The sequence below is a fragment of the Drosophila grimshawi genome, unplaced genomic scaffold (genome assembly GCF_018153295.1).
Source record: "Drosophila grimshawi isolate 15287-2541.00 unplaced genomic scaffold, ASM1815329v1 contig_848, whole genome shotgun sequence".
Classification (NCBI taxonomy): domain Eukaryota; kingdom Metazoa; phylum Arthropoda; class Insecta; order Diptera; family Drosophilidae; genus Drosophila; species Drosophila grimshawi.
In genome coordinates, this window is record NW_025063692.1 from 5492084 (window position 1) to 5517854 (window position 25771).

Sequence of the window (25771 nt, forward strand, 5' to 3'; positions counted from 1 at the left end):
TTGTGCCGAAAATAATTATTTTAAAACGAAAACTTATTTTTTCACAATTTGAAATTTTGAGCCGAACAAAACAAGTTGTTGACCAGATGAGATATGCGAGCAAACTGAAATATATTTCTGTTTCCATTACTAGCTGGAAAATCTGAATCGAAAGCCTACTTGGATTATTGGAAAACAGAAATCCAAGGTATATTCAGTTTGAGGTCAAAGCCTACTATTTTAGTATTGTTAAGCTTCAATGAAGGATATCAGGAAGCAAAAGCAAATAACTCCTATGTATATGTATGTATATGTATGTACAACTGCGGAAAATTAAAGAGCACCAACTTAACAATTGACCTTTGCTGAAGGATTTATTTCGACGAAAACTCATTCAGAAATGTTCTTTTAAGCAAAGCTTAACTATACAAAGGTATTTATAAATATATATATATTGAGTTTCTTGGAGTAAGTCATCGAATATTTTCGTGGAAATCCAGATTTATACCAGAAAATGGATTAAAATTAACATTTTATTCACAAGTTCGAAATAATTTTCTCAGAGTGCTTTCTATTTAATTGCATCGCTTTACCAAATTAAAAACTGGCGAAAGTTGCGAAATTTCTGCTCCTCTCTTTACTAGTATTAATTATAATTGAAGGTAAACATCAAATTAATTAAAAATATTCAGACAGCAAATGGTCTCATTTTGTTAGTGTACACTGCAATTTTATCCACACAGACATATATCTATATTGTAAATATATATATACATATATACAAACACGCAAACGCACTCGTTTAGTGAGTCTATTCACACAGCGTTTGAATACTATGTACACAATATACAGGGTGTCATTTAAATTGGGCTAAATTAAGACTCAAATTTTTATAGATAACATTTATTCTGGCAATGAAATCCGAGATATTTGCCCTAGCAGATACCCTTAACCCAATTCCTTACTTATCTCCAATCATACTCACCTGACACATTTATGATATATCTCAACTGTCGTAACTAATCGTCGGATGGGATTCGTATTCATTTATTGGGCATAAGGATGATATTTCAATTGTGTTTCAATGATACAATTATTACCCCATTTTGGGGGAATTATTTTTAAAAAAAAGTAAGCAGAATTGGAATTAGAATTGAAATTAAGTTTTAGTTTGATACCCTGGTTCCTTCTAGTTATAGTTAAGGCAATTCTCTAATAAGATCTTTCTGTGAGTTGTGTGTATTATACATATATACTGATGAACAAGAATACACATATTCCTATTGGGGATTCTAGATGATTGCCACTGCCTGTTGTATGTACTTTTGCACAACTTCATTGTGCCCTCAGCATTTTGAGCCATTTTCAATTTCATGTATTTTATTGTAGCAGTTGAGATACCCTGTTTACGTTGACGTTGCTGCCATGCAAATAATTTGCACATTGCTGGAATTAATAAACCAAGCGAACGAGATTCACCAAAGCACATTTCAACAACGGCAAATGGGAAAATGAGAATGTGGAACGATTGAGGATTCGTTCAGCGAACACAAAGAAAACAATCAACTCTCTGTATGTTTGCGTCTGTGTGTGTGTGTGTGTGTGTGTGTGTGTGTGTGACACCCTAGCCAACATACACCACCCACACCCCCATCGACAGCATCAAAAGCAAAGAAAGGCAGCCCATCTCAGGGGATGCTCTCCATGTGGATCTATACACAAAAATACCAAATTCTCTGTCTCTCTCCTTCTCTCTCTGTCTCTCTCTCTCTCTCTCTCTCTCTTTCTGTGTCTCGCTCTGTGCACTTGCACCCATTAGGAAATTAGTGATGCTCCAAACAACAACAATAATTGCCAAAAAAAAAAAAAAAAACTCTGGTCCAATTTTGCAGCTTTAATTGAAAATTCAAATTTAAAGACTCGCAACGATTCGCAATAAGCCAACAGGTACAGTGAACGCACGCTTTAAAGTTTACACTCACATTTAAACGAAACAAAGTTTACCGATATATAAATACAAGTGTTTATTCGTCCTGCTGAATGTTTTTTACAATTTCACAACAAAACAAAAACAGCCAAAAAAAATCGCAACAAGTTTACAAAGTGTAAATTATCAGTTAATACGGCTAATAACGAGACATCAATATGTATATATATATATTGCGATATTGCGCACGTGTAAACCTGAATTCATAACGAGACCAACTATTATTTATTTATTTTATTTAATTTATTTTAAATTACAGCAGCTGGTGTCAAGAAGAAAAGATATTATAAAATATATATGTGTGGAACCTAATGTACATCAGATATATATATATATATCAAATGGAATGGGGCCGTCATCGTTTAGCCGGTTAATTCGTTTGTTTGACTGGCGGCAGATCGCCTGCCACCACCTGCGTGGACAACTGTGGCTGTGGCTGATGGGCTAACGGAAAAGGCGTCGGCGCGACGAGTTTCGCCGCCACATCCGTCGGATTGTGAAAGAAGTAGAGGAGAAAGCCGGCGGCGAGCACAATATGGGCACCGAGTATACCAATAATGAGGAATAGCGAATACTGTGAATTACGCAGCGCCGGTGTTAAGACGGCAATCAGCACTGTGCCCGACAGCATTGCGGCCGTGATAACCAGCAGCCACTGTAGCAACGATATCTGAAAATAATGCACAAACAGTTAGAAAGAACCAAGAAACAAGTAACAAGAAAGAAAGAAACCTAGACGACTTCGATATACCCTGTTAGACCCCACATTAGTCATGCACTGATGAGTCAAAAAAAGATAAGAAAACTAAAGCAATTCATGTTATTTATAATCAGTTGCTCAAAAACAAGTCAATAAATATGTGTAATATATCAAAAAGAAGCCACAAATTTCAAAATTGTATCGGAAAACGATATATATCGATATGTGCTAAGCGGAGGCAGTTCTCGATTAAATTAAACATCGACAACTTCTATTCTCCTAGTCTCTGGTCTCAGAGAAAGGCATATATTAATGCAGACGGACATGACTATATCGAATCGGCTGATCAAGAATATATATAAACTTTGCGGGATCAGAGATACATACATACGAGGTGTGTTCAAAAAGTATCGCGAATTTTGTGTTTTTTCAGATATTATTTATTTATTCATGAATATCTATTTTGTCCCCTTCAAAGTAATCCCCATGAGATATTATACACTTGTGCCAACGGCCGAGCTTGTCGGCATAAGTGAGAGACATGAGTACCAACATAACGCTACAAAAAAATCGAAATTCGAATATACTGAACCCGCGAAAATTCAAAATTCGCGATACTTTTTGAACACACCTCGTATGCACAACACTATAATACTAGTTTTAACCATTTTCAATGAATTCAGTGTATAAAATGGATTTGAAATAAACCCGACGAGTGGATTCTCGCAGAAACAAAAAAGTGATGGAAATGAAACCTGATCTCTTTAATATTAAAAGATAAACTTAGTCCAGACTAAGACTAAGGATATAAATGTACTTTCTGGAATCTCAGATATCTTTAGTTTTCTTGGGTCTTCTTTTTTTGTGTTCATAGGAACGATACTCACATTGATGACCCAAAGAATGGAGACTGGTATGTAGATGGCCAGGCTGTAGCCGTAGATGCACATCAGCGACAACAAGCTGGGCGTGTAGCTGGCCTACAAATCAGACAGAGACAGAGACAGATTGAGCGAATGAGCGAGAGAGTCAACAGTATATATATGAGTTATAGGAAGGAGAACTAACGCTATCCGTTTCAACAGCATCCGCATCATCGACCGGCTTGAGGCTGTATTTGAACAGGGCCCAAAGGATGGCTGGCAAAATGTTGGCATAGAGGAAAATGCAACTGGCTGCATACGAAACCAAATGGAAATTATAATGCCAGTGATAGCTGTCGCTCGCCTGCTGCAAATAGCTGGCAATATTCCCACTTATCGCTATTGAGAAGATCTAAAAAATCGGAAGAAAACAAAGCGGAACACAGATTATCAATCAGAAATCATTATTAAAGATGCAATCTGCTACCAGCGTTATGGTTATCCAGAAGGGTCCATATAAATCGGGATTTTCGCCAATGTTCATGCGCAAATAGTTGGCAGCGGCCCGTTTTGGTATCATTGAGTTGACGATGCGCTCCAGCACCATGTACGTGTCCACATTGAAGAACTGCTGATAGTACTCGATGGTTAGAAATGATAAGCGTGCACCACCGCCACCAGTTCCACCTCCAGCGCCAGCTTCAGCTTGATCACCAGGAGCAGTGCCACCGCCGCCAATCATTGTTTGGGCGGTGCTGCTCATATCATAGATAAGATCGGCTAGGGGATCACCACGTTGACGCTGTCCCCCTCCCATTCCGCCACCGCTGAGTCCGGCATGCGTTGGCGAATTAACATTGATTTGGGCTGGGGTGCTGCCGCTGTTCGTGGCGCTGTAATCCCGAAATTGTAGCAAATCATCAGCGGTCGGCGTTTCCATCACGTTTCAATATGTATTTTTTCGCTTATTACACCTATTTAACGCACTAAAAGTTTGTTGATTTTTCGTTTCAATGCTTCTATTCTAAATTTTTATTTTTTTTTACTCTCATACGTCAGCTGTTTACTTGGCGCTGGCGCGTAGGTGTGACCGTATCACAATTCAATGGTATTTTTATTTGGTATTTCTGCATTTTTTCTTTTTGGCTACCATCACAAATTGTTCGTGCCAAAAGCGTGTGACCTTACTTTTGTGTGCCCATGGCGGCAAGCGAGCAATAATTTGTACTTCATTCTCAATAAAAAGAAAAAAAAACAATCATCACATCTGTGTGCTGGCTTTTTTCTTATCCTACCTTCCTTTAAATTTCTCCTTCTAATTTATGTGAAAAATTCGCTTTGGTTAATTATTCCAATTTCGTCCATTTGCCATACGCTCATTTCACCCAAAAAAGTGCATCAGGTTTTTTCTGAATTGGGCGACAGTTAAAGTAGCCCACACTTTTCGAAAGATTACACGCACGCATGCTCATAAAAGGCTGGGTTTTTCATTTACCCGTCCACTTTTGAAGCAGGGTTTTTTCCTCCATATTTCTTCAGCACTTAAGCTTGAAAACACCAAATTTTGATATATTTTGAGATAATTAGATCATACCTGTATTGGGATGTCTTCAGCAAAGATTGCTTAGCCGCAGATAACCCCCAAAGAGATTGTGATTAAGAAATGCATGGTGTATTGGATTTATGTCATTTCATAATATGTGGTTTATTAATAAATTATTTTATTTAAATTAATATTTCAGTTTTTGAATATTTATAATATTTTTTCAATGCTTTTTGTTTGTTCTTGTTGTTTGTTTCAAAATTGATTTTTCGTTTAAACAAAATGTGTTCCACTTAATAATATTATAATAATAATAATAATAATAATAATAAACTACTAAAGTGTTTTAAATGGCAACTATAATTTCATTTCATATCGTTTTGTGTCATTTTCATTCTTTCTTTTTTGTTGTATACGTTTTGCAGTATTTTTGGATTTTCGTTTTTGTTTTACTTTTTTTTGTTCTCATTTTTACTATTTTTTATTTTTATTTTTTTTTAATAACAGAATCGAATAAAAAATACACATAAAGAAGCACACAATCAATTATTATTGTAAGGTACAAACAATCGGAAGGATCAGCAACACTTCTATAACCGAGCAGAGTTAAAAAGGCAAGCGAATTTTCTTCTTATTATTATTAGGAGTGTTAGGAGTGGCTAGGCGAGCGAGGGGGTGGCGGGTGTACGTAGACCATACGCATAAGTATTGTAAAAGCGCTATGTGTAAGATACATATGTGTCTATATATATTCTTTATATATATTGCATATATATATATATATATATATCGTTGTTATATTTATAAGCATTGTGGAGCATCTCTTTCTTGTGGGAGGGTAGGGACTGCTTTATATTTATGTATATATATATATATATATATATATATATATATATATTGGGCCTTGGAAGGAGGGGGTTTGTTGTTTGCTTGCAAAAAATAAATATAGTAAAATCATATATCACGCTGGCTTCTCAAATGAAACACATGCGCAATCGATATCGTTATCGATCAATCAACATTATCGATTACATTGACTTACACATACATACGATACATACACAACAACTACGTAATAACTGATACAATGTTAACAATTATGCGGCGGTGGCTCTTTAAATTTTTACCTCTCCAACGTTCTCTCTTTTTTTGTATTTTTGTTTTTTTTTTTTTTGTTTTGTTTTAATTTTTGGTGTTTTAGTTTTAGGCTTTAGTGCAAATTAGCAGCGAGGGGAGGGAAGCGGGATGACCAGGCAGGTGGGACATTCATAGAACTTACATAACGAATTATGATATATCGATATCGATAAATGGGTATAGAGAGACTGAGTGGGGGACAGGAAGGAGTTTATTTATTTAATACTTAGATTATAGATTTTGTTCTTTTTGTTATTGGTGTGCCAAGCGAATTTTGTTATCGAAATACATATAAAGATACACATAATATATATATATATATATATATATATATATATATATATATATATATATATATATATATATATATTTACGTGTGTGTGTGTAAACTATACATGTGTACACACTTTATATAGTTACATACATATACAAATATCAGTTGCATTTGCATTTGAAAGTAGCTTAAACAATCTGCATTCGTATTCGCATTGTCTTGCTTTCTATATAGTAGTTGGTATACATGTATGTGTATATATATATATATACTATATAATTGGATGTATTACGAGAAATCTGGTTGCTGCCCTTTTATATTATTTCCGTTTTGTATTCTCATATGCCTCTTTATATTTGTATATTTATATATATATGTATAATTTCTTTCGTATTAACTATATTATAATTATGATTTTTTTTATTAAGTTTAGCTTTAAAAAAAAATCAAACTCAAACAGAAAATGCAATTTTTCGTTTTTAATTTCTTTAATATTTGTGTGCATTCGGTTTCTTTTTATTTTTTAATCGATTTTCTTTCGTAATATTCAAATTTTTGGATAATACATACAAATACATTCATATATAGCTTAGCCTTAGGATTGTTTATGGTTTTTATTTGTATTTTTTTGTTGTTTTTCTTTTTGTTTTTGTTTCTTTGTTTTTGGGCCTGGTAAAAAGCATGGCAAAAATAGTTCGATTGGATTGCTACTAGTGTATAAAAGATGTATATGATGTTTGTTGTGGGTGTATGCGTGTGTGTGTGTGTGTTTGTGTGTGTATTGTGATGTAACAAAACGATTTGTACGCTTCGAACTGACTAGAAATTCGAAAAATGTCTTATCATATCAATCAATCATGATGTACGTGCTAAACAAAATTTGTAATCAATAATTAAATAATTCGATACATATTTAAAATATATTTCTAAGCATAATAAAATATAAAGTCTTTGCATTGGAATCGATACACGTGTACGCACGTATGTACACCTTACATCCAGGTGTACATCATTCAAATTGTGTGTATGCGTTGCGTGTGTGTTTTTGTGTGTTTATGTTTAGTACTACATATGTTAAAATTTGCTAAGTTGTTACAATCATTGCGCATATCGGAACGATTTTTGGCTTTCATCAATCAACATCAATCAGTCAGTCAGTCAGAGTCAGTCAATCTGCCGTTGCATTCGGAGTTTGAAATGATTCTATATAAGTCTACGCATTCTATAGTACTTTGTTGGAGGGAGAGAGAACAAGCGTTTTTTGCTCGTGTTAAGCTCTAGGCATGCCCCAAATGATTGATGATTGACATAAACTCCTAATGATTGATTGAAATATGGCACTGGAACTAGCACTGGGACTCTGCATGTGTGCGTGTGTTTCTCTATGTGTGTGTGTGTGTGTGTGTGTGTGTTTATAAAAAGATATGCCAAAAAGTCTAAGGATACAAGTAATATAATAGTTCATAGACTGATAATTACATTGAAAACAAATAGAAAAGGTTTCTAATGTGTATATGTGTGTGTGTGTTTGAGTGAGTGTTGTGTGTGGGTGTCAAATAGATTATTGTTATCAATATATCACTCTGTAGTCCTTACACAACTAACCAACTCAAAAACCTGACAGCAACGCGTGGAGTGTGAGTGAGACAGAGATAGAAAGTTAAGGAGGCGAAAGGTAACAAAGTTAAAATTGATATTTTAATCGTCTTATTTACAATATGTGCAGATCTATATATATATATATATGTATATATATAGAGCAAGAATTTTGATCGGAAAGTAAGCTGCTTGTGCAGGAACTACAGAGTTAGATGCATAATAATAAAAACAACTATAACTAAAATATACACCAGTATATTATCTATAAGTAATAAAAATGATATATTATGTAGTAGTTTTTTTTTTGTTTTTTCTTTTTAGTTTTTTTATATGGCTGCTGAGTTAAGTATATGTTGTATACAAAAAACGTTAATTGCATCACTTATTATTTTGTTTTTACTTTTGCTTTTGCATTACGCGCTTAATTTGTTTTTACTTTTGTTTTTTTTTTTCTTTTTTGTTGGACGGAACAATTTACAACATATGATTATGAAACAATGATTTAATGATCTAACAAAATGTAATACTTAAATGCCTTACGAATGAGACTCTAAAATTATAATTCAATTACAACAGAAAAAAAAAACAAACACACTAAACGACAAAAAAAAAACAGACATGATTAAAAAAAAAACTTTTGCTAATGGAATGAATTAGCTCGGGGTGCTATCATATAAGAAGAGAGCTCAGTTAGCTCGCTACGACAGACAGATACATACATATAGGGATGCAATTGGTTGTACATATACATATGTATATATATATATGTAGGGAGAGAGAGAGCGCATGAGTTACACATAATATATATTCATACTGTTTAAGTATAAGAGCTGCACGATATATATGCGGCTATAGCGAAATTGTCGTATCTATCATATTATTTGCACATCAGCTTTTTCTTTAGTTTTTCATTTCAAAACTTGTAATTTGCACTTATTTTTTTTGTTATGTTTCTAATTGATTTGTGTTTGTTTTTCTTCTTTTTTTTTTTGTTAATCTCTTCTTTCTCATTTCTCTAGGTTAAAACTGTCGCTTCATAAATATAAATATAATCAGTAATCGGTAATCGGTAATCGGTAATCGGTAATCAGAAGACAATCCATAATGACAATAATAATAATAGTAATAATAATAATAATAATTGTAATGGCAATAATAAATATGCGCGTATCTCTATAAATATGTTTAATATTATGTAAAGCTTAATCGCTTAGTAATATCATATAATATTTGGTTACACATTTCCAATACTTTATTTGCTGTCCGTTTTATGCAATCCATCAAATAAAGCTCATAAGCGTCTATATACTTTTCGTGTTCTTTTCTGTGATATTTGTCCATTCCATTCCTTCTGTATTCTGTATTCTCTTCTTTGTCTCTCTCTATTATTATTCGTTCTTTGTTATTATAATGTTGTATGTAGTTCGTTCTTAGTGATTACATTAATAATAATAATAATAATAATTATATTATGATTGCGATATTAGGCATTTGCTAGCCAACTTATACAGTTATAAAGCGATGTTCTTCTTGTTCTTGTTCTTGTTCTTGCTGTTGTTTTCTGTTTTGTTTAATACGTGTTTAGTATGCGTTTTATTTATTGTATACTTAGATATCTTAGCAATTTTATATGTGTATGGATTTTCTCAAGTGTCGTTTTTCTCACTCTCCCAACTCTCCTCCTCCATTCTAGATGGGCATATATACTTTTCGATTGTTGAAGCACAAGTGGGGGGGATAGGGGAACAAGGGTTTTAAAAGTTGAAGAAAAAACAATGCAGAAACACGAGTTACAATAACAAATGCAAAAATTCAGCATGAATGTTGTTTTTCTTTATAGTTCTAATAAGAGATATGCATATGAAGCCGAGATCTCGTACAAAATATTACTTATTTTTGTTTTTTTTTTTTAAATTTTTTTTCGGTTTAAATACTTGGATTTCGGTGTTGATTGCAGTATGAAACACACAAACACACACACACGCGCAATTGTTGCTACTAGAGTAAGTTTGTTTGGTTTTTTAGTCACATATATATATATATGTATATGTATATAAATATATATATGGTTTTAGGGGTGATTGCAAAGCGCCTAAGCAGAAGAATTGGAAAGCAATTTGAACAAGCTATGCTTTGATGCTGTCATATACATATGCATATAAATATACATATACACATATCGATATATATATATATATATATATGTTTGTATATATATATTCTTAACTCTAGGTGTACTCAATTAACAATCTCTTGCTTCCGCCTTGCTTTATGCCCACTTGTGCTTGTTGTTCTTCTTCTCGAGAAGAGGCGGAGCTGGAGAGAGGGAGAGGGTTGCAGCTGGTTGGCGACACACTAATGTATATATTTGCATATATAATATATATATATATATATATATATATATATGTATGTGTGTGTGTGTATATACGCTTTATATGTATGAGCTTAACCTAGGCAATAAATATTTGTTTGTTTTCTGGTTTTTTTTGTTTGACTCGACTTGATTTCAGTGTCTCATTTAACTTGGGAATCGATTTTTCCATGTGAGTATTCTTTAAGTTTTGGATTGCTAGAATTGCGGTTATATGTTGTTTGTGTTGTGTGTGTGTGTGTGTATGTATGTGTGTATATGTGTTGCATAGTTACCCTTTAGTTGCATTTATTTGGAATTTGAAAGTGCTGCTGCTGCTGCTGCGGTTGCTGTTGCATCTGCTTTAGACAATGCTTGCTCTCGTCTGCAACTCCAACTCCAACTCCAATACCAACCGCAACTCCAACGCCAACCTGGACTCCGACGCCGACGAGCTCGTCAAGCATTTGGATCTGTTTGCGCGTGGGCGTTGTTAGGGGCGTAACGACATTCTGATATCGTTGATGAAATGTTGACAATATCTCGCGAATTTTAGCAATGATCTCTTGTACTCAGGCATTTGATTCCTGCAAAATAAATGTTTCAAAATTGTAGCTTAACCGAAATGAACAAAAGTCAACAAAGCAGTCAAGTTCACCTTTAGGTTATCAAAATAGTGCATGATCTGTTCGTAGTCCATGTCCAGATCGTCGAGACCCAGACGCTCGCCGGGTGCCGTATCGTCCACGGTGGCCGAGAACATCGGGTTGCCAACGACTGTGGCACGCTTGATGCGCGACGATTTCGTTGTTGGCTCGCTGCTGATGGTGGTTGCGGTTGTGTTTTTGTTGCTATTGTTGCTATTGGTGATGGTGGTGTTGGCAGCGTGGCCCGGTGGTGTCGGCAGGCGGACAATCTCATCGGTGGCATTCGAATTGGCCGCATCCGCCACGATGCTCAATATGCTGTGGTTGTGATTCTCTGCAAGAGCCACACAATTAGTGCGTCTGTGTGTGTGTGCGAGTGTGCGAGTGTGCGAATGTGTGTGTTACCTTTTATTTGTGTTATGGCCGGCGATGCTGGGGCTGCTGCCAATGATGTAGTTGTGGCTGCCACAGCAGCTGCTTTGGTTACTCTCTTTGGTGTGAGCGAATCGAATTGAAAGGCATTCTTCTGATGCGGATTTGTGTACTCCACTAGCTTCTCAGCATTGTGCAGCTCCTCGTGCTGCTGCTGCAGCTGCTGTTGTTGCTGCAGCTGCTGCTGCTGCTGTTGTTGCTGCTGTTGCAGTTGCAGTTGCTTGAGCTTCAAGTGCGCCGACCTCAGCGCTGGCTCTTGGATTAAATTGTGGCTATGACTGTGACTGCGTTGATGTTGACGTTCTGGCTGCTGCTGCTGCTGATGTTGTTGTTGCTGCTGCTGTTGTTGTTGCTGCTGTTGTGCTGGGTTGTTGTTATCGCTGTGCAGCTGTTGCTCGCGTTTGTAGCTCTGACTGTGCCGTTTGTTAATCATTTCCTTATCCTGCAAATAGTTGACAAGCAAAAAAGAGGACATGTTTGAGATACACCACAGAAAAATGGGGGATAAATCATTGAAACTAATATGAAATTGATACTTGATGAAAATCGCTTGAGGAGTAGTCCAAATGTAGTTGTAGAGTTACTGCTGCTGCTTACCTTGCCTGGAGCTGTCTGCGGTAGCTGTGGCGGCAACATGGCGCGTGTGCCCACATTACGATGTGGCGGCACCGGCGGCTTATAGTCCAGAGCATTGCCTTCCTTGCGATCGTTGGCCACATAGCTGCGAGAGCGTGTAATAGATTTGGAGTTTAGAGCTTGGCATGTGCATCATTGTGTAACTTGCGATACTTACTGATCGGCATGCAGCTTGTGCAGATTGGAAGCGGGCACAATGTGCGTCTGCAGCTTGGGCTGCTGCTGATCAAATGAGCTGATGCGCCTGCCGTTGTCATAGTTAATTATGGGATTGCTGGTGATGCGCATGCGCGAATCTGCGATAGACCAAAACTCGCATTATAATCGACATATGTTGATGATTATCTAAAGTTCTGCTTACCGCGAGCATTAACATGTTGATGCTGTTGCTGCTGTTGTTGATGTTGATGTTGCTGCTGCTGCTGTTGTTGGGGTTGCTGTTGGGACTGCTGCTGAGGGTTCGTCGATTCGTTGATGGCGGCGACCGATTGCCTGTCAATGGTCGAGCGTCCCAGCCAGACCCAGTCGTGAGCATTCGTCGTAGACTCCTTGAGGCGTACATCACGAAATCCACCAACGCCGCCATTTGCATTGCCCTTACCGGCACCGGTGAGGGGATCCAGGCCAGATTCGATCATGACTGGTCGAAATTTGGAGGCGTAAACCACACACGAGATGACAAACACAATGATGGCAAAGCAGAAGGCCGTCAGGAGCACATACATGCCCAGCTCCATGGATGACATGTTGCCGCTGCCAAAACCACTTGCCCTGTTGCCGTAGTGCGTCTTGTGCACCGCCTGGATGCTTGCCCGATGCTGTCGTGCCTGCACAGTCGGCTCGTACTGTTGACTCGAGTCGCGCAGTGGTATTCCAACTATAAGGCAAAAGTTGGTATGGATTGGGTTGGATGACTGATTGATCGACTGAACTCACCAATAATATCTGCCAAATCTCCGCTAGTGCGATAGTTTTTGCGCTCGCGTCCCACGGTGCCATCGTTCTGGATGGACTCCTGCTTGCTGACAATGTCCGCATTGTTAAAGTCCACCTCAATGGAGGCCAAAGCGCTGGCGAGCGGCGCCGCATTCGGTTTGTTTTGCTTGCCACTGGATGAGGATGATGAGGAGCTGGCTCCTGGACCGCGTCGCATCCGGCATTCATCGGAGAGGAGCAGCGTGACACGCAACAGATTACCATTGCCCTCACCAACGGCGATGACACGCGGATGATGCGAGGCCAGCATTGGGGCAAAGGCCACCACCTCCGTGTCCAGGCTCTCCACCAGCAGAATATAGTCCTCCACAGCAATATCACTGCAAACAGCAACCAAGCAAGCAAATTGAACGATTATCAAACAATAAAATACACATGAAAATCTCAAAATTCGAATCGAAATAGATGCTTACCGCAACGGTGTCTTGGAGCCATCGTTGAATGCCAGATCAATGTCGAGCAGACCCTCCTGGTATTGTGCCGTCAGTTTGTGCGTAACGGATGTCTCCGCCAAATAGCCATTCTCGATAGCGTTCTCTGGTGTGATGGTCAACTGCAGGCCGGATATGACGCGCACAATCAGTTTGTTTAGGTTGACCTTGTCGCTGCCGACGCGTATCTCTTTTGTGCCAATGACACGTCCAGTTATCGGTGACAGCACCTGGACATCGGTGCGTCCCATTGACTTGCCCTGCAGTATGCGGCCCTTGAGCGATGCTATCTTCGGATCAGCCACACGCAACAGCGGCTGCACCAGATCCGTAACCCGCAGTCCAGTGCGCCGTGAAATGAAGTAACTAATGCGTCCCGAGTTCTGTAAATGAAATGTCAACATGTCAACGGGCTGCTTGAATCATATTTTTTTAGATTTAAGGTTCGATCGATTCTCACCTGATCGATGGCCAAAAACTTGGCATAGACCTCGACGGGACTCTGCTGATAGCGGGCGCGACAGATGCTCTTATCGGCGCCCACATTGTTGTAGTAGCTGGTTCCGTGCTGGCTCCACACATACGAGCGCTTCTTGCGGCGACGCGACTGTTTATTGCTGCTGTCAAAACGTGAATTTCGAATGGAATTGATTAGAGCACAATAATATATACATATATATAATAATAATAATAACAATATTGATTTACTCGTTACTCATTTGTTAATCGATAAATGTAGCTAGCACAATTCTGAATATTCATTTCATACTATTTAACTGAACTTTTCTAAACTTCTATTTAATCAGTCTTCTGATATTTTGCAACTTGCTACTCATTGCATCTTATTTGCTACTCGTTACTTACAGATAATGATTGTCGTCGTTGACTTTCCAGCCCTTTATTTGGGATAGTCGAAAATCGGCTATGTAAACCTCGAGCGGAAATTCGGGCATCCACACAATGAACTTGGCCACGCCCACATAGGTGCCATACTTGACAATAACCGAAGCATTCGATGAGCCCCGCTGCTCCGACCCATCAACATAAACGGAGCTGCACGACGAGGATACCTACAAAACACAAACACACATAAAAGATTAGCAAGTATTTATGCATTTGGTTTTTCTTGTGGTCTTCACCTTGATGACACTCTCGTCCTCGGCATGGCAGGAGCTTTGCAGGGTTACATCGGCCACTTTGCCCGCCTGCGAGACAATGAAGACCTTCATGGCTTGGGCTACCTGTCGGCCAGTTAGGACCGCTGTGTTCATCACCTCCCAGATCTTGGCCATGGGCAGCACCGCTTGTATGTCATCCTTGTTAATCTCCAGTTTGGCAATTAAACGTTTCTTCGAATCATCGGAGGCCATCACCTCAGCGGAGTCCTTGTCCTTGGGCGCCTCATAGATGTGGGTGACGGACCACACGATCTTGCCACCATCCATAATGTCATTGCTATCGTCGGCCACCTCGAGCAGCCACGAGAAGATCTCATGTACTTCATTGGTCAAGATGCTGCTGCTGCTGTAGTTGCCTCTGCTCTCCATGCTGGATGATGCACCGGCCGATGAGGGGGTGTCGGCATCCTTACGAAAAGCGGTCACTCGGGCTGTGGTATGCTTGGGATTCTCCTTCTCAATGCTGATGCTCCACTGATCGCTGGAGGCGCTGGCGCCAATGATCCGCAGACCGGCCTTGACACGGGCGCGCACCGTCAATGCGGCGATACGCTGCTCCTGATCTGCATACTGATGCAGAAAGACGGGCACATGCAGCTTGGACATGGGATACAGGGGATGCTGGGGCAGGAGGAATGTAACCGAATCGTCGGCGCGCAGCTCCTTGAACGCCGTCTTGGGCGCCATCAATGGCACCTGGGCAAATGTCGTCAACGGTTGGATTTGTACCTTGGGCTCACACTGTTCCGGATTGCGCAGCGGTGGCTCGAACACACTGTACGAGACCTGAGCATATCGCTGCGGCACTTTTGGTGGCAATGAAGACCCAACGCCGCCGCCGGCACCACCGCTGCTACTGATGCTCTCCCTGGTATGATATGGCGCTGGTAGCGGTGGCCACCAGCCGAGTGGAATGACCACCTCGGCAACGCAGACACCATCCTCGCCCTCGGGCATACAACGGCCCTTGAGCGGCTGCTCATTGCCCATGGACACGTGCAGCAGGACGCACACCTTCTGCCGCTGCATATGGCCGCCCGGATCGGCGCCGGCATGGAAGAGGACGCGCAGCACTGGTGAATCCTGCGAAACGCTGCCACGCACCAAATGCGCCGATATATCCAGATGCATATTGGGCTGCTGCAGTTCGAGCAGCGTGGCCGTTGAGTTCTGTGGAGTGGAATGGAATGAATGAGTTTGTTTCTCGAATCTGGATTCTCCAAGACTTACGTTCACATAATCGCCTGCTTGTCCATTATTATTATTGTTGTTATTGTTGTTGTCCATTGTGTCCGGCACAATGTAGCGTGCGGGCACCGTTTGCTTGGTGGAGAACGGACCGTAGCTGGCGCGTATGGAGACGGGCTGTGTTGTCTCCACGACGGTGAAGCGATCCAGCGATAACACCGAATCGTACGAGGAGCGTGCCTTTGATGATGATGATGCCATCGAGCCCATCGATGGCGATTGCACGTTTGCAATCTCCGGCGTCACAGGTGGTTGCCTGGCGTGCTTCAGAAAGAAACCGCTGTCCGGCGCCTCAAAGTGCACCTCGACGGTGGCGATGTGCTCTGCAATCGATAAGTGTGCAATCGATAATTGTATGTAATCAATCACACAAGAGTGGAAGACTGGGAAGGAGATATAGAGAGAGAGTTGGACATCCTCTCACCTCCCCCACACCCCCCCCCCCCTCCACGAGCCCCACGCGCGTTTAATTAGTTTTACGACTTACGTGCAATTGACAGCAGCATCAGCATCGTAATAATTACGCAGCACTTCATGGTGTGGATTTCAATGACGCCTGCGCTCGTTTGTTTACCGATTGGATTGATTGGACTCCTCTTCTGTACGTGTGTGTGTGTGTGTGTTGATTGAAATGCGTTTTCAGATAGTTTTTTTTTTTTTTTTAGTTATTTTGAATTGATTTGTGTACACACTGTTTAATTATTTTGTTTGTTTTTTTTGCAGTTAATGGAAGTTTGAATGGTTTACTGTTAATTTTCACTGCAGTCGCAGTCTTTTTTTCTATTTTAGTTTTTCTTTTCTCTTTGGACTGAATTAAAGTTCACAAATTGTTTTGCACAGACGCACGCACATATTACAGTTATAAATTTTGCACACCGTTTACCGTTACGATTTGAGCAGAAACTTATACCGAATATTTATACTTTATACATATATGCAATTTGTTAACAACAGTTGCATTTTTTTTTGCCTTTCTCTGCTGCTGGTGCTGCTTCTGCTGCTGCTGCTGTTTCAGCTGCAAAAATCTACAGCACATCCTTTATTGATTCTTTCAGTGTGCACACACACACGCACACACACATTGAGAGACAGGCGAATACGCATACGTATACATATACACATACATACACATACTAGTAGCACATACACATGCACAGTTAGCTGGTGTGCCTTGGTCGCAATCGCCTTCGCCTACATATACATATACATCTACATATACACACACACAGTTTCATTCATTTGGGCCGTGGTATAGACACATCTTCGGGGAGTCTCTTTTACTTTTCTTTCTTTGGTTTGGTTTTGGTTTTTGCAGAAGTCGAATTAGCAATGCACTTGATGCGATTGGGGCGCACTGTTTGAAATGGTTATTGCCACTTCTTTAGCACTAGCTAACAAGTTCATTAATACATTGCTCTTGGTTTAACTATACAATTTTTTTAGCCAAATATCGAACATTTCCAAACACCCCAATAGTTCCTTGGACTAGGGATGGTGAAAACTATCGATGTATTCAGCTAATTGTAAAATATTTGCTTTCGATAAGATATCGCATTTGAGCATCGATATTAACAAATATGTCTATGTTCAAAATGAAACGAGTGGCAGCCCGCCAAATGTCAGCTGCTGCACGACTACGCTGACATATAGATGGCGACACATGTCACTCGAAATTCTTGGCGCGTAATTCAAAGTAGAAACTAATTTTAAATGAAAATAGAGACAACACTTTAAGAAACATTTTAGTTTTATTTAACAGCTTTTGTAGGAGTTTTAACAGTTCGAGATTGGGCAATGACATCAATTAAGTACTCATGAAGCAAAATTCCCATTGGATTTATCTTGCAGGTTGGCACCAGCTGCTGCTGCTAATTTGCCTGCAAGACAGCAAAATAAGCAAATAAATTAATCAATGCGCTGACCGCTTTAATGCTGACCACTTTGCACGATTACAACTGCAAAATAATTCACGAAACTGTAAATTCGGCAGCATAAAGCAGACAAAGAAAAATATTTACACCGTACTTGAAATTGAAATGGCCGCCATTTTATCTGCTGTCTGCGAGTGTGCGATTGTGCGAGTGAGAGAGCTAGCAACACAACAACTGCATCTGCAGCATCCAAATGCATGTGCATGTCTGTGCCTGTGTGCGTGTGTGTGAGCAGTTCTTGCTTTCTGATTGGGCTGATTGGCTCAAGCACTGATTATGTTCAGTAGCAGCATGAAGACTGCTCAGACAAACAGAGGATCGTTTCTTCTTCTTTTTGCTTTATTTAAATTAAATTTTTTGGTGACCAACTACCGTTTCGTGCCGCATACCAGACACATTCCAGCAACAACAACAACAAGAGCTAAGCACAAATCATGCATATTTTGAAAGAAACTTTGGCAGCAGCAGCAGCAATTTTTTATTGATTTGTGAATAAATAGAAAACACACACAAACACACACACACACACACATACACACACACAGACACACACATTTGCAAAACGTGAACGCATGAATTAATTCAAAATTCCGTTGGTGCCCGCTACGCGAAAGTGGTTAACATAAGCAAAGGCTGATAAGTCAGCAGCAGCAGCAGCAACAAAAACAACAAAAACAACAACAACAATAATAATAATAATATCAAAGTCTAACTTAACGTTTCGTTGTCTGCCTCCACCTTTTGTTCATTTATGAGCAATATTAATGAAAGTTCTTTAATTATGCTTTGGTTTTTTTTTTTTTTTGGTTTTTTGGCAACACTGCGCATTCGTCGATGTTCGATTAATCAACCGATAAATAAATTCAGTGCATACACAGTTATTTAGTTCTAATTGCATAAGGACACACACACACTCTCACACATGCACACATGCACAGTTGAACTTGTGGGCGTGCATTAATTTCCACACACATAAAGGGTCGAATGCACTGCGCAAAAAAGCCTGCTGTTAAAATCGAAGCAACTCTTTGTTTATTCCATAAACCAAAACTGTTGTAAAAGTTAACTTAGTCTAAATAATTTCTTGAGTATTTGATGGTTTCTATTTGTAATCTTCTTTTTTTCTCTGCGTGTAGCTGATGTGCATATGTATGTGTGTTACCCCCCAACCGTGCTTCGCCCACTTCTACTTAGGTACACATTAACGAGATACGATCGTCAGAAATTGACGAGAAAAGTTGCCATGTTGTTGTTGTTGGCCATTTGTTGCATGTCTGCACGCGCAACGCACTTGACTGGCTGCCACTGTTTGTTGCCGCTGTTCGCTGTTTGCTGCCTGCTGCCTGGGGATTGTGGGGGCCATTCTTGAATGACGACCACAGCGACACCTTCTCCATACCAAATCAACTGGATGTGGAGACTCCAATAGAAGCTGCTGCTGCTGCTGGTTGCTGCTACTACTGCTGGTTGTTGTTCTTGTTGTTGCGGCTGCTGGTTGTTGTTGTTGTTGCTGCGGCTGCTTGAAGATGTGTTGTAATTTAATGGCCTCTTTATTTTTCTTACATTATTATTATTCAGAAGTGCTCGCGCAGCCGCCAGCCAACATTTCTCTCTGTCAATTGATCTTTTGTTCACTTTTCTTGATAATAGTCTCTCTCTCTCTCTCTCGCTCTCTCTCGCTCTCTCTGTCTCGCTTGCACCCAGGCTCGTCCATTATTTCTTCCATGGTGCACTCAGCGAAACAATGTGTTTTAGTATTTAGAAAATCTCATTCTATTAATCAAATTGTTCATTTTCTTAGATTAAGTATTTTTACACCCAACCCAAGAAGAAAGTGTTTTTAAGCAAGACAATAACAGAGATGATTTAAGGTTCTTCATTCTAGCCTAAGCGCACTTAATGAAAGAATATATATATTTTTGCTTAAGACACTTTCACTGGGTAATTGTACAATTTATGTAGGAAATTTACTTACAATTTTATAAAAATGCATTTTAATAATCCCACAAACTTTGTTCTTCGCTTTGATTTCACATATTTAACTTAATTATTTTATGCCACGCAATTTTTGTGAAATTTAGAAATTTAAAAAAAATATATGTAAAACAAAAAAACTAAATAAATATAAATAAGCTATTAGTCATAGCTTGATTTTTTCCGAGTGTGTCTTAAAAAAAAGCTTCTTCGGCTGCATGGAAATTTATGATGTATCATTAGCATGCAAAAAGAGTGGACACCAAATGGCCACGACTAAGCGACTCATGTGTGTGTGTGTGTGTGTTACATACATACATACATACTTACATACATATTTACATACATACTTACATACTTACACACACACATATGTAGGTGTGGAGCTGGGATGGAGCTGAAGCAGCAACCGCCTTTTAAGCCGGATCAAATAGAGCGATTTTATTGTTTTTTTTTTTTTGTGGCCTGATTCTTGCTTCTATTTTGAGGCTTGTTAATCTCAAAATAAAAACAAAAAATACAGCAGCAAATATCTAAATCTATAGCCATTTGAATATGTATATGTCCATGGAAATTTATTGTGTGGCAATAAATTGATTGTTTTGTCGCTTTGCAGCAGACAGCGTCGTAGAAATCTTCAAAATTCAAAATTCCACTTATTTTTGCTGTCAGAGGTCAAATTCGCTTTCTTTATTCTCATTTCGAACAACGGGAGGGAAATCTATTCAATTTGCTAGCTTTTTGGGAGCACAAATGTATTCATGAATATGGGACACACCCAGTAACTAACAAGTATCTAAAGAGGAGTATTTTTAACTTCTTCAATAGTTAAAGGCGACTCTGACCCCAGAAAGTGTACATATATCCATGATCAGTATATATAGATAAAATTATATCTATATATATATGTATATATATATATATATAGATAAAATTCTGTGTCTCTTCGAAACCGCTTAGATCTGATTAATAAGCATTCAACTAACGGATGAAGGTCCTTTTTCTACTCAATAATTAGGGTTGTTCTAGACAATGAATGAATATTTATAAATACATATATATATAAATATATATATATATATTTATACTTTTTAAAGGTTTTTTTTTTTTAAATCAATAAAATAGGACTCATTATTCACCCGCACACCGGGTCTTTTTGGGCCAACACAGTCATTTTACGTGGAATCAACGAACTTTCGATGGTTAGTTAAATGATTTAGATGCGGTGGTTTTTTGTTTTTTGCCCTTTGACTACAAACTTTCTTCCGCCTTATTTGGCAATTTTTTTGGTGGATCATCTTGTCGCTATTGTTGTCGTTGGTATTTCTTTTCGGGGTTATTAGTTGACCATTGACCCCAAGATTCGATCGATCGACCGATCGACTGGCCGAAAGCTGGCGAAAACAAGTTCTTGGCAGCGAGAAGTCAGAAAGCCAATTATGAATAGCTAAAATATACATACGTGTGTGAATGCTATGTACACTTGGAGAAAACATATGCTATTTTCGCATTATTATTTATTATCGTCTCATCTATGTAAAAATATATATTTTAATAAATCAAGCAAAAAATCCAAATTAAAAAAAACGATTAAGTTCCTTTCTTGATGCAAGACTAACTAGTTTTATTTAAAGTTGATTGATTTATGATTGATTGATTTATGAACTTCAGTTCACAAAATATCCTTCCGCGCATATCCTTAACTCTAAGCAATCAAGATGAACTGAGAATAGTTATTGAAGCTGTTGAACTTTAGACTACAAAGCGAACAGGTTAATTTGTTGTTTTTTTTCTGAGTGTATGTTTATGCATATATATATATATATATCTATGTGTGTGTGTGTGTGTTAGTTAGATTTTGGCTAAAGATCTAGCTGATGAATAATGCAGAGCAATTAACTGTGGGTCAATAGGTCTGCGGCGAGCTAATATAAGCCGCAACCAAATTTTGGCAGCTCAGTTTAGTCGCGAGATTCGAAGAGATTCCATGCCGAGATGGGGAAACGCTGCCTCTTGCTGCTAATTTCTGTTGCCGTCGTCTGCTGGCTAACAATCGCCTCGAGCGTTGCCGGCGACACGAGGATCGAGGTGGACGCGAATGGCAATGAGTACGAAGTGAAACGCTTTCACATCGAGGGACGCCAGCTGAATGGCCAAGGCAGCAAGTCCCAGTGTGTGGTCACCCGGCGCAAGCGTGCCAGCCGTGCGATGGCCCCACTGCCGGCCAGCGTCACCGTCAACTCCCAGCAGTTGACCCTGACTCCCGCTGCCGGCATTGATGGTGTCGCCATTCCACTGCCCGTTAAATCGGAACAGTCGAACGGCAAGCGACGCTATGTTGCCTTGGCAACAGTGCAGCTCCATGAAGACGATGAGGATGACGATGATGGCGATGCTGAGGAAGACGATGAGCAAGACGAGAATGACAATGATGAGCAGACGCACTTTATCCAATTGCAGACGGCACAGGATGTGAACGATGGTGCTCAGGGTCATCGGGCGCAGTTGTCGCAGGGCGTCAGTGTTGTGGCCAATGCGGCCACCAATGCGAATGTGGGCGGGGAGGCGGGCATTGTGGTCGTCGAATCGCAACAGCCGCCCAAGGTCAATCCCAGCACACATGCCGTCTTCGAGCTGAAGCCGCTGTCCCAGTCGCATCTGCCACAGCTGGCACAGCTGCCACACTCGAACGTGGCCTACTGGCCACAGATTGCGGACTTGGATGACGATGACGATGTGGATGTGGCCGGCAATCAGGATGAAGATGATATATTCTACTATGGCGATCGGTATCAGCCAGTAGGCTTCTACGAGGAAAAGGATCATTTCATATCGGAGGACAGTCCCGTTAGCACTACGGCCATTTGGAGCACTGACGCTGACGATGACATCCATCCCGTCATCAATGAGCCCAACCAGCGACCCAACCAGAAGAAGAAGAAGAAGAAGCAGCAGATGAAGCGGCGCAAGCAGAACAAGAAGCGAAAGCAGCAGCAGCAGAAGAAGAAGAGGCGTCGTCCTGAACTAACGGAACAGCAGACGAAGAAGAAGAAGAAGCAGCAGCAGCAGCAACTGGACGAAAGCTTTGGAAACAATGATAAGCAGCCATTAGAATTGGGATCGGGATCGGGATCGGGATCGGGATCAGTGTCTGCACCCAGCAAAAACAAGAAGAAGAAGAAGAAGAAGAATAGCAGCAGTAGCAGCAGCAGCAGCAGCAGCAGCAGCAGTGTCAACAAGCGTCGTCGTCGTCCCAGCTCCAGCTCCAGCTCCGGCTCCAGTTCTAGCTTGAGCGATCGTCCTTTGGGCGGCTATCGACGTCGCCGACCGCAGAGCGAGCGACAGCGCGAGGAGAAGCGACGCCGCCGCCTGCAGCAGCAGAAGCGTCGCCGTTTGCTGGAGCAGCGACGTCGTCGTCGCCGCAACAGGCTACAACAGCAGCAGGGCAATCGCAGGGATTACTATAACGAAGAGCCCATCATCAATTGCATCTACATCAACAAGGATCCGACAACGACGACGACAACAACGCAGCGTCCCTTCTGGAACATCCTCGGACGCGATGCGAGCTCCGTCAATGATAGCGGCAAGGATACGCAGCTGCCCACCCGCGACTTTGAGACAGAGAAGGCTCTGCTCCAGGCCATTCGACGCAATGCCGAATTTGGCAATCGCAAGCGCACCAATCTCAGATTCGTCGCCTAAAATCGAACGCTGAATAATTTATTTACACACACACAGATACACCACACCACACACACACACACACATTCATTATGATTTTTTTTTTTGTCTAGCTTTGTAATTATTTATTTATTTAAATGTACTTTTTTTTTGTATTACTATTGGCAATTAAATTTTCTTGAATAATTTGTTTCTTCTAAGCTTGCAACATGTCCTTTCTGTCATCCTCAACACCTACCCCTATCCCTACCCCTACCCCTACGCCCGACACACATGCAGGTGTGTGTAACACGAGCCCTTCCCACGTCCCGCGAGCCGAGTGCGAGACTGACGTGGCCAACGGAGCCACCCCAAGCAAATGATATCTGGCTTAAGGGCTGGGCTGGGCTTGGGGGGGGGGAGGGTGGAGGTCAGGCGCAGGATATGTGCATGAGTGAGCACCAGAGAGGGTGGGGGGGTGGAGTGTGTGTAGTGTGCGCTTGTTTATGATTTCCGCCGTTAGATGGCGCCAGCAATCGGAATTCAAAATGTCAACGGATTGCAACAATCGCTGCCTGACGCTGCGGCATTTCCTGTCGCCCGTGTGGGTGGCAACCCTACCAACAATTACCTATCTCTGTACAGTGGGTAAGAAAAGTATTTGCAAAGTGCAGCTGCTGCCACCATAAACTCATAAACTGTGCCGCAAAATGTGATTCCTGGCGATATTCTGAACTCAAATATTGCGACAATTGCAACGACATTTGCAGTTCGCTAATCTAATATCTAAAACAGGGTATCTAGCGGTTTATAATAATTGCCAGTTGCAGTTTTCTCACTTTAAAAATTTTAAGTTTTTCATTTCGATGCCGTTTCCTAATTGAAATCGTCTAATTTCGGTTTGACATCGTCAAATATACTCTTGAATATGTTTAAGAAAATTAAGCTTTATTTTGAAATTACGAAATTATGATTCAAATTGAAAATTCATTCTTTTGTGTTCCAAACGACCTGAAAAAATTGGTTTAGCAAAAGCAAATTGAAATCACTGAACAGTTTTGTGTGAATACGAATTTGGGAACTGCTCCTGCACTGAAAATTACTAAAGTTCCTTACTCTGTGTGTGTGTGTGTGTGTGTGTGTGTGTGTGTGTGTGTGTGTGTATGTGTTTACGAGTTGTAGGCGTAAAGTTGGAGTCGATCGATATTCGGCGTCCAGCAGCAGCGGCAACAGAATCCAGGCAGCGAGGCAGCGAGGCAGCCAGGCAGACGAGGAACACTTCGTGCGAGTTGTGGCTAGCAAAAAATGTATCTACAAGATACACACGCCAAAACACACAGATACATTCATACATATGTACATATGTCAGCAAGCAACCGTGCTGACTGCTGGGCGCATTTAGTTTGGCTTCCGCCCATTTCAGTTCACATTTTTACTGCTGCTTTTTGCTGTATAAATAATAAAAAGCGTGCGCGCACAGGACACAAAAGAGCAGAATACACCGAAGGGGTCGTGGTGGCATCGAGGGGGGTTGGGGTGTCAAAACAAAGAAGGTAAACTGAAAAATGGACACTGCAAAATACAGCACACAAATGGAATTGAATCTGTTTTTGGGAGCAGTGTAGCAAGCGGGCCTCTGCGGATTGCGACAATCAACTTTTCTTCTTTTGTTTTTGTTTTTTTTTTTTTTTTGGTTGCTGCCACAGTTCCTCACAGGTGAGGATGAGGAGGGGGATATATGTAGCAAGGTTGCACACCAGCCGAAGACATGCGAATGTTTTTTGGTTAACCTTAAGCTCTTCTCACACAGGATTATTAATAACAACTTGGCATGTTCTAATGTTGAATATATTAAATGCTTTTCGCACGTTTCATAAATCCAAAACCACAACTAGTCAATATAAAGATACTTTTTAGTTGGAAAAATGTGTGTTTGTTATCCAATATTCACATAATTTTGATACTTTATAAATATTATATCAAACGGAGTACTTTATCTTGACAAATTCATCTTTAACTTGTATCAGAAATTGGTTTGAATCGATATTCTCGCAACAGGGACAGTTGTCGATATATTCAAAGGAAATCTTGAACTAAATTTTCAAATTTCAATTCAAGAATTTATTCTGTATTTTTCTGTTTATCTTTTGAAATATTTAATTCATCGTGAAATATTTAATTTATTTTATTTAAGCTGTTC

At 40.1% G+C, this 25771-nt stretch overlaps 3 protein-coding genes across 3 annotated transcripts; 1 reads left to right on the top strand and 2 right to left on the bottom strand.

Moving 5' to 3' along the window:
- Nucleotides 1-2185: 2185 nt before the first annotated feature.
- Nucleotides 2186-4610, bottom strand: LOC6566329 (protein YIPF1). Its single transcript, XM_001992020.2, has 4 exons — nt 4017-4610; nt 3735-3941; nt 3554-3646; nt 2186-2636 (listed from the first exon to the last, which is right to left on the bottom strand). The coding sequence occupies exons 1-4, from the start codon at nt 4467-4469 to the stop codon at nt 2337-2339; spliced, it is 1053 nt and encodes a 350-aa protein (XP_001992056.1). The 5' UTR covers nt 4470-4610; the 3' UTR covers nt 2186-2336.
- Nucleotides 4611-10954: 6344 nt separating this feature from the next.
- On the bottom strand, nt 10955-16653 carry LOC6566330 (transmembrane protein 132E). The gene is made up of 14 exons (XM_032738795.1): nt 16491-16653; nt 15986-16326; nt 14717-15925; nt 14442-14647; nt 14038-14197; nt 13560-13960; nt 13087-13466; nt 12630-13027; nt 12512-12542; nt 12308-12446; nt 12112-12235; nt 11488-11956; nt 11094-11416; nt 10955-11022 (listed from the first exon to the last, which is right to left on the bottom strand). The coding sequence occupies exons 1-14, from the start codon at nt 16537-16539 to the stop codon at nt 11008-11010; spliced, it is 4245 nt and encodes a 1414-aa protein (XP_032594686.1). The 5' UTR covers nt 16540-16653; the 3' UTR covers nt 10955-11007.
- Nucleotides 16654-21903: 5250 nt separating this feature from the next.
- LOC6566288 (myb-like protein O) lies at nt 21904-23613 on the top strand. The gene has a single exon (XM_043215997.1). The coding sequence runs from the start codon at nt 21904-21906 to the stop codon at nt 23611-23613; it is 1710 nt and encodes a 569-aa protein (XP_043071932.1).
- Nucleotides 23614-25771: the final 2158 nt, after the last annotated feature.

What these genes read in the sequence shown, in the direction of transcription:
- LOC6566288 (XM_043215997.1), top strand. Translation starts at nt 21,904, where the DNA reads ATGGGGAAACGCTGCCTCTTGCTGCTAATTTCTGTTGCCGTCGTCTGC.
- LOC6566330 (XM_032738795.1), bottom strand. Translation starts at nt 16,539, where the DNA reads ATGAAGTGCTGCGTAATTATTACGATGCTGATGCTGCTGTCAATTGCA. An exon ending in GATGCTGCTGTCAATTGCAC is followed by an intron (nt 16,327 to 16,490) that starts GTAAGTCGTAAA and finishes TATCGATTGCAG; the next exon opens with AGCACATCGCCACCGTCGAG. An exon ending in CGCAGACAGCTCCAGGCAAG is followed by an intron (nt 11,957 to 12,111) that starts GTAAGCAGCAGC and finishes AACTATTTGCAG; the next exon opens with GATAAGGAAATGATTAACAA.
- LOC6566329 (XM_001992020.2), bottom strand. Translation starts at nt 4,469, where the DNA reads ATGGAAACGCCGACCGCTGATGATTTGCTACAATTTCGGGATTACAGC. An exon ending in TCTGGATAACCATAACGCTG is followed by an intron (nt 3,942 to 4,016) that starts GTAGCAGATTGC and finishes CCGATTTTTTAG; the next exon opens with ATCTTCTCAATAGCGATAAG. An exon ending in ATGCTGTTGAAACGGATAGC is followed by an intron (nt 3,647 to 3,734) that starts GTTAGTTCTCCT and finishes TCTGATTTGTAG; the next exon opens with GCCAGCTACACGCCCAGCTT.